Below are 11,143 nucleotides of genomic sequence, written 5' to 3'. Positions count from 1 at the left end.
GGCGACGGCGTGGACTGCAGTCCCTATGGCAGTGGATTGCCATGGGCTACCGTGTGTAGCCAGCAGCCAGCGTGAGCGGCCAGCAGCCGCAGTGAGCGGCCGTCCAGAGTGTGAGCTCTGAGCAACAGGGTCGCTGGTTTGATTCCTGGCGCGAGCTGAGCTGCCACTGAGCTGCCAACAGGTGGCAGGATGGCTCAGGCAAAAAAAAAAAAAAAGTGACTTGTCCAGAGCTGGTACTCAACTAACACGAGTTCCCTCCCTTTTTCTTGTCTTAGAAATCTTTCCCAGCTTATCGTCCCAAGGTTGAGGAGTGTTTCAGGGAAGGGAAAGGACTCGAGCTGAATCGTGAAAGTAAAAGAATCCTGGTGGATGAGATGGAGGAAGGTAGGGATTATGTTGGTGGTGGCGGATGGATACCAGGCAAAGAGCGCAGTGTGAACAAAACCTCGGAGGCAGGAAAATGATGGCTGGCTTCACATAAAGGGTTGGGAAATGGGAATTAGGGCATAGGTTTGGAGAGACTAGCAAGGACGGGCCTGCTATTGCATAACTGCAGGGGTAGCCATCACATTGTATTCTATGTGAATGACCCCCCTCTGTGGGGCCCGGGCAAGAGTCAGATCACAGACAGTCTTGCATGCCTTGCTTTGGAGTGTAAGACTGTTCAGACCTCCGTAGTGAACAAATTAATCATGTGAAGCCCAGGACAGCATGATTTCAGATTTATATCTGAAAAACTTTACAGGAGCAGCAGTGCAAAAGTTGAATTGGATAGAGAAAGACTCTGAGCGGGGTGACCAATCATGTGACTATTGAAATTGTCAGCAAAGAATCTATGGAGGCCTGATCCGAGGCAGAAATGGTGGAAACAGGGAGAAGGGGATGGTTAGAAGCTGTGTGGGGGGAGACCCGGCGGGACTTGGCGAATGATGGTGCCCTTGGTGGAGGCGGGTAACACCGCAGCAGGGCTGAGGGGAAAAGACAGTGAGTTTTGGACCCTTTGGAGCCTGAGGAGGCCATGGGACCTCCAGGTGTAACTGGCCCCGGTGGGGGGGGGGAGGTGGATATAGACCGGAGCTCAGAGAAACCCAGCTGCTTGCAGGGCCGCCTGCAGTGCCCGTTTCAGGGCACAGGGCACAGTGATAAGTGGAACCGGGGGGCGGGGGGATCAGCCAGGGAGAGGGTGGAGGCTAGAAGGGGGAGGGAAGGCAGCCAAGGACGGAAAACTGGGAAACACCTACATTTCAGTGACAGGAGGAGCCGGAAGAGTCTGCCAAGAAGACTGAGAAGGTACAGGTGGAGAGATAAAAAGCAAAAGCCCAGAGCGAGCGGTCTCAGCTGCCGAGTTTAAGGCAGGATGTGATCAGTGCCATCCAATGCTCTTTGGATCGTCCCTGTGGCCCAAGACAAGTCAGTTTCAGTTCCAGCAGGTTCCACTGAACAGAGCTCAAGCTCCTTGGCAGATGCGGGGTTTCCAGCCCAGTCTGACAGGAGACCGATCATCCGTCCATCCCGTTCCTCCCAAGCTGCGAGCCCGCCGGAGACACTCAGGTGCATCTACTGTGCAAAGCGGAGCGAGCAGCCTTCAGGGAAACCACAAAGGAGCTACTCAGTTTTAAAGGCAAAACACATGAACGCCACGGGCATAAGGAAGACATTAGCACGGGGGCCAGGAGGAGATGCTCTCCCTCCACTTCACGCTGGCCTTCTCAGGAATGAGCGACTGAGCACGCAGTCCTGAAAAAATAAAAACCGCAAGAGCTGGACGCTTCTGTTTCTCATCTCCCACCACCCCAGAAAACACGGGGCACGAAATGTCTGTGCCCGGCACATGTGTTTTCTGGCTTCAAACCCCTGGGAGTCGCTGGGGGTGGAAAGAAATGTGAAAACCCCGGGGACCAGGTGAAGCAGCCAGACACTCTTCCTGGGGGGTCTGCACGCCCTGGCAGGGCCGGGGGAGCGTTGGGGCAAGAGACGCTCTGCAATTTTACTGCCATGAAATTGGCTCCAGATGGAAGCGAGGAAAGGTGTTTACTCCTTGCTAGGGCCAGACACAGAAAGACCTGAAGTACCTATCGCCTTCGGTCCCTAATTCCCCAATGCTGGGCAGCAGCCCCACTGCGGGTACATGGGGATGGATGGACCAGGGCTGTCTATCGCTTGGGAAAGGCCGTTTTGAACGTAATGACTTTCAGATGGTCTGTGGGCTTGGGGAAGGCACTGTGGCTAGGGGCTGGAGAAGGAGCAGAGGAAAGAGCAGCGGAGCAAAAAGGGGTCCTCCCTGGGGCGACAGAAACAATACGTGTCTTGTCAGCGCCTTCTCTGGGTTTACTCTCCAGAGGCCAGCTCAGGAAGAGTGGGACCGTGGCATCCTCTGCTGTGTTCCCAGGTCCCTGATCCCCCCAAACCCATGATTCACAAGAGCAAGTCTCCCCTTGGGTTGACGTGTGGCCAGCTGGAGGGTGGAGAGGCCGGGCAGCTGCGGACCCAGACGGGACGCTGACTGAGAGCTTTGTGGCTACTGCAGACGGGAGGGGTTAGCTTCACCCACTCAACGGCACCCGCACCCCACTGACTAGTGTGGAATTGTGCCGCTCCTGCCTTTTCAGCCAGGCTGTCCGAGACTGCAGGCTGCCGGGATGGGTGTTCTCTGGCTTACAGCACCCCCTAGCACTGGCCAGAGGGATAGGGCTCCGTGAGCTCCACCTGCCATCTGAATACTGGGAAGGGGTCCGTGGGGCCAAGCCATCGGAGTCATGCAACCAATACTTACTGACTTCTTTGTTCCCAACACACGATCCCTGTCCTCAAAGGGCGTACAGTCCAGGAAGGGAAACAGATGGGTTAACAATCAATTACAGTCAACTACGTGGTGTGAAAGAAAGAAGCATAGGGTGCTATGGGGATACACAGGAGACTGTTGATGAAGGCAGGTGAGGGGAATCAGAGAAGGCTTCCTGGAGAAGGTGACATTTAAGCTGCGATCTGAGCCCAGTATAGGAGTTCAATGAATTTGGGAAATAATGTATGGAGACAATAAGAAATGGATTTCCTCATCTTTTAGGGCTTCTGATCAAAGAGACAAACAGACAGTAAAACAACTAATTACAATGGGGCTCTATCAGAAACCAGACCTCAGACTCTCCTATGGCTTCGCCATCGCAGTGCTTGTTTTCAGCCTGAGTCATGGGGGAGGTACTCTCAATATGTGTTGATTGAGAGATTGATGGATGTGCTTCAGTCTTGGGCACATTCTATTTGCCTCAAACCTGTCTAAATGGCAAGATCTGTCTTCCCTTCAGAAATACTCACCATGACCTTGAGAACTTTCCATGGGAATCTTAGACTTTCCAAACCAAAGGGGGTCTTGGAGACCACTGGGTTATATCTTTCATCCAATAAAAATGGAAATTGAGGCCTTGATAGGTGAGGGGAGCTGTCCACACACACAACTTTTGAAACAAATCTCAGATTTTTTTTTACCCAAGCATCTTTTGTCCCCCAGAAGGAAAGGTTTCATGTATCTCTTTGCAGCACTATGCTTGGAATGTTTTCAAAAGGCATTTGATAATAATTTAAGAAGGAAAAAATACACACACTAAAGACAAACTTCTGAGGAGGAGAGAGCCGTATTGATTCAAACTGGCTCAGAGGTGATGATTATCATACTAGACAACATCAGGGCAGGTGGAATTCTCCACATGTTGGTCACTGTACCAAGAGTCTGAAACGAACTCATCTGCAGATCTGAAATGCAGATCCCGGACTGTGAGTGGCTGGGGTTTCCACTGCCAGAGCACAAGCATCAGGTCATGTGCTCCAGCGGGGGACTGAGGCCCATGAGTGTGTGGCAGAGAGCACGGGGAGGGGCCAACAGGGTAGGGGTCAGGGGCTCTGCCACTAGCTGACCATGTGATGCTGGGCCAGTTTCTTCACCAGTCTGAACTTTATTTCCCAAGGATGGGACTTCTAAACATCTGTGAGAGACTTCCCGTAGATCCCAGCATTCTGTCACGTGATATGAAGGGGATGGTCATGGAATCACCCTCCCTAGAAGAGTTCCAGCAAAGGGAATACCAGGCCAGCCTGGTAGTTTTGAGGACAGGCCAGATACATATCTGAAACTTCTTCAGCTCTTCCAAGGTTTATATTGGGTCGTTGGGAAAGTCATGACCCATTTTTGCATTGAAAAACATAGAAAAATACGTCACGACTTTCCCGACGACCCAATAAATCTATCATTGTTCTGAGCTGTCAAGAAAGCATAGGAGAGCCAATAGCTTCTTTCTTACCATTAGCCCTAGGTTCACTCCATCTAGCTTATAAAGCAGCTTGCAAAAGCAATTCTTACATATTATTAGGTCCATGGACACTATGACATCCGGATTGATGGCTGTGAGCTTTGCTTGCTGGGGGGCTGACCCTGGTAGAAGGGCTCCCCTCCAGAAGGATTCAGGGGACTCTCTCTTTCTCTTCCTCAGGGTGAGAACTGAGCTGACCTCACATGGGTGAGCACAGACTTTAGGGCGAACTACTGAACTGAAAGGGAGGCTGCACTCCAAAGACGAATGGACAAGCTTAGGACAAGGAGCAAGAGGAAATAAACCCAAAGGCAATGTCATTATCTTTCAGCTGGAAAAACAATCAGATTACTTTGCACTTACATAATTAAGTAACTGCCCTAATCAAATGCTTCAGATGCTTTCTATAAGGAACCTGCTGCTTGAAGTTCAGCAAAACGTATCTGCCTCATGCCCACGTATTCTAGGCAAGCCTTCCCTTGGAGAAAACATGGCATTTGGGACAAAACCTCAAAGTGAAAAGAAAAATGAGAAGACAGGGGCTCTATCACATAAGATGCTTATCCAAAGTGGATTTGGTCTGGAAAAGCTCATAAAACCTTTCACATGACTGGCACTGGGCAGGGATAAGGGAAACTCTCAAATCCCACCAAGTATGCCCTCATTCAACCTGGAGACCCTTGGAGTGGTCTCCTGAGTGTCCACTGCACAAGACTCAGTGGACCTATGTGCAAGTCTCCTGGGACCCTATTTTGTGCTCTGAGGCCTAAAACGCAGTGTGGCCAAGTATCTCAGGACTCAAAGTGTTCCTTGTATGGTTGGGGAAATAGTAGAACCGTATCCCGTGAAACAACGAGCAAAGTGTTAGGGTAAACATGGAGAGATGGAAAGATCTGTAGGGTTCAGGCTATCGTTAGAGCTGAGGTGGGAAGGGTCTTCAAAGATGGGAAGGCGACAAGACAGAAAAATGTGAACACTAGATTCCTTTCCTTATAGCTAAAATGTTTCAGGGAGAAAAGGAAATTTAAAAAACCTTCTTGGAAGTACCATTTCCAGTGAAATCTTCTGCTTCGGCCACCCCAAGTGTCAGTTCTCTGAGGTGTAAATAGAGGCATTTCTGAGAAAGGGGTTGAACTTGCATTTCTGCGCAGTATTCCCAGTCCTTATTTTGTTCCAAACGTTTAGTATTTCTCTAGCCAAGACATTCAAGTCTCTTTCTAAACGAGTTGAGTTGGCAGAGAAAACAAAGAGAGACGCAAGAGTAAAAAGATGGAAGATACCAGCTGCAAAAGGGCATTTGCACGGTTAGAGCTAATTCTCTTAAGGTGGAAATGAATGAATTGAGTCCCTGGCTGGTTGCTGACTCACGTCACCCTTTTGACCCGTTTCGCTCACCTGGAAAGCATGATTAAAACTTTGAGTTTTCCCTACCTGAAAGGATGATGGTGAGATATAATAAGGCGAGGGGTGCAGAATGTAAAGCAGAATCAAGGTGTTACTCAATAATAAGGATACTCATAGTATTAGTTATTTGCAGTTATTCATTACAGTTCATAGTCTAGAATCCTGGCTAATCCTCTAGGATCTGGTTTTTTACCCCCATTTCAGGTCAGTTCACCCCTAATTCCTTGCTGAAGGACGGAGACCTGTCTGCCCTAGGTGAGGTTACCATTTCCTCCTGCCCTTTCTACTTACTGTTTTTCACAGAAGTTCAAGGCTCTTGCTGTTCTCCTTGACTGGGGTTCTCTCCTTCCAGATTCCACATGGCTGAGCCATTTTGTTCACATCTCAGCCAGGATGTCACCTCCTCAGAGAGACTTTTCTCATCCTATCCCACAGAACGCAGTGCCCTCCACAGTCATGTCTAACTCATTACTCCGTTTTGTTTTTTTCATAGCGCTGTCACCATAGACAATTACCCTACGTAGTCATGGATTTACTGACGTATTGCCTGTCTTAAGTTTGGTGGGAGCAAGAACTTTGTTTAGCTCAACCCAGCATCCAGAACAGTGTTTGTTGAAAGACTTCACAATTTATCCAGGGTGAGTCTGGGGAACCGACCTTCTATTATTACAGCCAGCTTCCAAAAGGCAGATGGCTGATCACATCCAGGGAAGTCAGGGGCTGGAGGTAGGGGTTAGAGAGGGTAGGTCGTCTACCTGTTTTTTTCCCCCCTGACCCTGCTCTTTCCAAAGAAGGTGGAGAGGTGGCCTTTTCCCTACGTCTTTCTATCAGGTGCATTCAAAGTCTCCAGGGCCCAGGGCCGCCTCTGATCCGCAGAGAGGCTGGGACCGGGGTGGGTGGTAGTTGATTCTGGTTTAGGTCAGAGGAGCCCAAAGGGCAGGGTGGGCGTGTGGCAAAGGTGCGGGCGAAAGGAGGCAACGCGGGGACTGCTAGGGTCAGGCGGCGCCCCGGGGTCGGAGGCCCGTCCCAGTCCACCCACTCGCGTGCCCACAGCCGCATTATTCCCTATAAGGATCTGAACCGTCCCGGGTGGCCCCGCCCCGTCGCCCTGTGCCCCCGAACCCGCCCCCTTTTCGGAGGCCCGATGAGGTAATGCGGCTCCGCGATTGGTCGGAGGGGCGGGCCCCGAGAGCCCGAGAGGGAGTGCCCGGGGGGGACCACGCTATATCACTCGGCCGCCGGGCAGCGGCGCAGATCGGGTTCTCAGACGGCTTCTCGCTCGCCTACTTCTCCAGCTCCTGCTCCAGCTCCGGCTCCTTGACCCAAACCGAGCGCCGGCCCACGGAGTCGTGCGCCAGCGCCGAGGCCGCCTCTCCGCGCCCCATCCCGTCCCGCCGGACCCTCGGGGGGCAGCACGCCCGAGGCCGAAGTTGCCCTGCACGGCCGGGTGGCGAGCTCCGGCTGCAGCGGCCCCGCCGGCGGTGCGTCCCGCAACTTTGAAGAGGCGAGCAGCAGCCCCAGCAGCGGCAGCCGCAATGACTCCCTGGCTCGGGCTCGTGGTGCTCCTGGGCTGCTGGAGCCTGGGGGACTGGGGTGCCGAGGCGTGCACGTGCTCGCCCAGCCACCCCCAGGACTCCTTCTGCAACTCTGATATAGGTAAGCGCTCCCCGTGTCCCCGCCGGGGCCCCGCGCTGCCCGCCTCGGGCGCTGCAGCCCGGACTGGGGCGCTGCTCGGGGTGGCATGGCAAACCCCGCTCGTTTTTTTCTGCCTGGCCTTGAGGCGGGGGCTCTGGCGTAGCTGAGAGGGAGATGCCCTGTAGAGGAACCCCACCGTGGCCGAATGAACCCTTGGCAGCCTTTGCTCTCCTTTTAGGGAGTGAGGGCTCTATCGGTCCTTTTGACATCTGGAAAAATTCCCTTTTCATGATGGCGGGAGGAAGGGCTGGGGGAGAACGGTGGGAGAGGGTTCCTAAAACTTGGAATGCCGGCGAAACTGCTGGGATGTTGAAGAGTTTTTTGTTTTTTAAAACAAAACACTTGCCAGCCATGTGCACAAAAAGTTGCAGGAAAAACTTGAAGTTTTCTGAGTTTGCATCTCTTGCTCCCAGGAAGTTCGTTCTTTTCATTGAGACCCAAGCCTGCCTAGAGCTTCCAGGCAAACGCTAAGGAAGCTTCTCGGACTGCCAAGTGTGGGTGGATTTAAGGGGGAAAACGAGAAGAAAGCTGTGGGGTTGACCCTCGCCCGGAGGAACTGTGTTTGAGAGTGTTGATAGCATGCAGAAGGTGGCGTGTGTGGGGGATCACTTATCACATAGCTGTGAGAATTCACAGGAAGGCAATTTTTTTCCCCCTCAAATGTGTGTGGGGAGGGGGCGAAGGAGCCGTGGAAAATAGATTTGTCACCAAAAGAACAAAGATGCCATGGGTCACATCATGGTGACACTTCCAGACTGGACTTGTGTCTTGATGAGAAAGACTCAGTAAGAAGTAGACCTGGTTTTCATGGAGGGCCTTGAGGCTGTCCTGGGAGACCTTGTTTGGGAGTGTTCGGGACACTTGTTCGGATGGCCAGAGGTAGAGTAGCAGCTGGAAAACATCTCTCCTCTCCTTTCCAGCTCATAAAGCATGCAAGTCCAGTGGTCCCTGCGTGTGTGTGCATGTGTGTGTGTGTGTGTGTACGCACAGGCTGGGGTTGGGGTGGGACAGTCTAGCCGCTCTGCCTGTCGATTCAGAGGTGAAGAATGGAGCATGTGTATTTTAAGTACAGTCATAAAGGGGAAGGAAATTTTCCACTGGGTCCTGGGTGAGGGCCTCCACAAGTGTGCTGCAGGGGAGGAGGGGGAGGAGGCAGGAGCCTGGCAGGGGAGGCAGCTGAGGCTGGGAGGGGTGCTGCTGGGGGGGCCTGGCCTCGCTTAGAAGTCAGGGAGGTGGCGGTGGTGACCAGGTCAGTCCAGTTGGCAGGTGTGGCTGTTCGTGTGGCCTGGGGTCATCCTTGTTGGAGGTTTCCTGGAGCCGTGCTGCACACCTTCCCTCTCGAGGTGAGGAGAGCGGGGATCCTGGCTGGCCCCAGGGTTTGTGGATTGCCTGGAAAGGTTCTTCTGGGTTGCCTGAAACCTGGAAGGTTTTCTCCCTTCTCCTGACTGCTTCCACCCAAATTCCACTTGGCCTGTCTCTTCTCAGCCTGTTGGTGACATTCCCACTTGAGTGGCGCTGGGAGCTGCCGGTGGTGGTTGGTTAGGTCTTGCTCCGTGAGTATACATGGGGCCAGGAGGCTGACAGGAGCAGTCGGGGTGACCTCTTCTGCTTGACAGTGGTTTGGGTGTGTTCTCTTCGACTTTGGGGTCTGTGGGGAGAGGGAGGCCTGATGCCTCCCCACCCTTTGCCCTTGGCGTTGGGTTTCCACCCTGCAAGTCGACCAGGGAACAGTGGATGCACAGAAGCAAGGAAACCCCGCTTCTAATGGGGCGGGCCACTGCCTAATTCTGTTTCCTGCTGTGGATCTGGGCCGATGCAGAAAGTTTCTTGTAATTTCTCTGGATTTATTCAAGAAATAGTCCCTCCCTCCCCCTTCCCCCCACTCCCCATAAACGGCTCAGAGAAATGCCAAGTTATCAGGAAGTACGGAAAGACCAGAACGTTGTGGTAGCAAAACCAATACAGAAATAAAAAATCTTCGATACGCTGGCCCTGATCCTAGGCTGGTGTGCCTGGGCCCGGCTTGGTGCACTGCACTAGAGGCAGCGATGAGATAATGCTTTTAAAAATGGGAGGTGTGGATGTGGGCTGCTTGCCTGTTGACCTCTGTTGGCGTCCAGTAGGGGGCTCCCAGTTTTCCTAGGCTAGCCTTTCTAGCTTCCAGCCGGGGCTGAAGACCAGTTCTTTCCCTGAAGGAAATGGATAGCAGCTCCCCATTCTCCTTGACCCCTATGACCCCACCAAGCAATGCTGTCCGTTGCATATGCTCAAGCCAGCCCACCAGCGGGATTCCCCTTCCAGAACCTTCCCGGCTCTTTTTTCTCTTTGGTGGCCAGGTGCCATGTTGCTGGGTAAAGAGCATGGCGGGCTTGGCTTGGCTCTTTCCAAGGAAACCCCACCATGGCCTTCTCTCTCCTTTCTCCTCATCCACAGGTGTCTCTTTCTGCCTTTCTCCCCCAAAGCCCCGGGGATTGGCACTGTCTTCTGGGTGAGGAGGAGTTAAAAGGTGTTTCTATGGCAACTCCAGGCCCTGCACCCTAGTGAAGTGTTTAGGAGAAGAATAAACTACATGCTGGCTTATGAAACATACTGTGGGGAAATGGGAAGGACTTGGCAGCAGCCACGATATCGGCGGCCCACTCCCCACCAGCCATGCCCTTGAAACTCCTGACAAAACCTTGACTCTGGAGGAGGGAAGGGAGGGGGCTGGGAAGGGAGAAGGCAGCCTTGGCCGGGTAGATCCTGCTCCAGCAGCTCTGTCCAGCTCAGGAAGGAACGGGCAGTGCCAAGCGCCTTCTGAAAATTGGGATGTGTGTGTGCATGCACGCGCGCGTGTGTGTAAGGGGGGCGGGTATGTCTGCAGTGGGGGGTGCAGCAGAGAGAATTTTGCTTCAGAAAACCAAGCCCTTCTCTGTGCCCCCTTCACCCACCCCTCCACATAGACAAACAGTGCTGTGAGATGGAGTGTTGGGGGCCTGCTCCCTGAGTCTGTTGGGAATTCGACAGTGAGGCTCTGCTTGGGGGCCTGCTGCCAGTCCTGGAGGATGGTCCCTGGATATCTCCTAGTTGTTTTGACAGGGACCAGTGCCAGCGGATTCTTTCGGTATCAGATCTGAAGTTGTGGTTTTAGCAAAGAAGCCATTTTCAAAGAAGCCAGAGTCATTCCCTATCGGACACACATACAGAATTAGACTCCACACTGGGCTCTGTGACTTAGGGGGAACAAAAAGGATCAGACTTCAGAGAGAAGCCAGCCACTTGGGGAGGGCACCCAGACTTTCCACATCTTGGGAACCTTGGGAAGAGGAGGGAAGGGCCATCTCTTAGACCCTTGCTGGGTACAAGCACTTCACAGACCTAAGGGCTTTTGGCCACCCAGCAACCTCAAGCGCAGGTGCTATACCTGGTTTTTCAATGGAAAATGCAGAGGCTAAGAGAAGTCCTGCTTGCCTGAGGTCACCCAACTACTAAGTGGGAAGGCTAAATTCATTGTTAATCCATTCTTCAAAAGCTTTTCAGCTTTCCTTTACTGTTGACATTCTAAGCCACAGGACTCCTCCGAGGACCACGGTGGAATGGACGGTTCACATTTGAAGAATGCTTTACTTATTGATTTGGGAAGTTTTTATTAAAAATATGAAGACAGCCAACTGGCCAGAGGTTTTAATCAAACATCATCATATGGGAGGGAGAAATTATTATTATTATTATTATTATTATTTTATCTTAGGGTAAAAATAGAG

At 52.4% G+C, this 11,143-nt stretch overlaps 2 protein-coding genes across 3 annotated transcripts in view; one reads left to right on the top strand and one right to left on the bottom strand.

The window, feature by feature from the left end:
* Positions 1-11,143, bottom strand: part of SYN3 (synapsin III) — a 436,540-nt gene that overhangs the window by 213,417 nt on the left and 211,980 nt on the right. The window lies entirely within an intron of this gene.
* Positions 6,937-11,143, top strand: part of TIMP3 (TIMP metallopeptidase inhibitor 3) — a 56,934-nt gene continuing 52,727 nt past the window's right edge. Inside the window, exon 1 of the mRNA XM_019642596.1 lies at positions 6,937-7,361. Coding sequence (XP_019498141.1) covers positions 7,241-7,361 — 121 coding nt within the window. The 5' untranslated portion in view covers positions 6,937-7,240. The remainder of the gene's footprint in view (positions 7,362-11,143) is intronic.

Source organism: Hipposideros armiger, unplaced genomic scaffold, assembly GCF_001890085.2.
Source record: "Hipposideros armiger isolate ML-2016 unplaced genomic scaffold, ASM189008v1 scaffold_71, whole genome shotgun sequence".
Classification (NCBI taxonomy): domain Eukaryota; kingdom Metazoa; phylum Chordata; class Mammalia; order Chiroptera; family Hipposideridae; genus Hipposideros; species Hipposideros armiger.
Note: the sequence above shows the minus strand (reverse complement) of the source record. Positions and strands in the feature narration are given on the sequence as shown.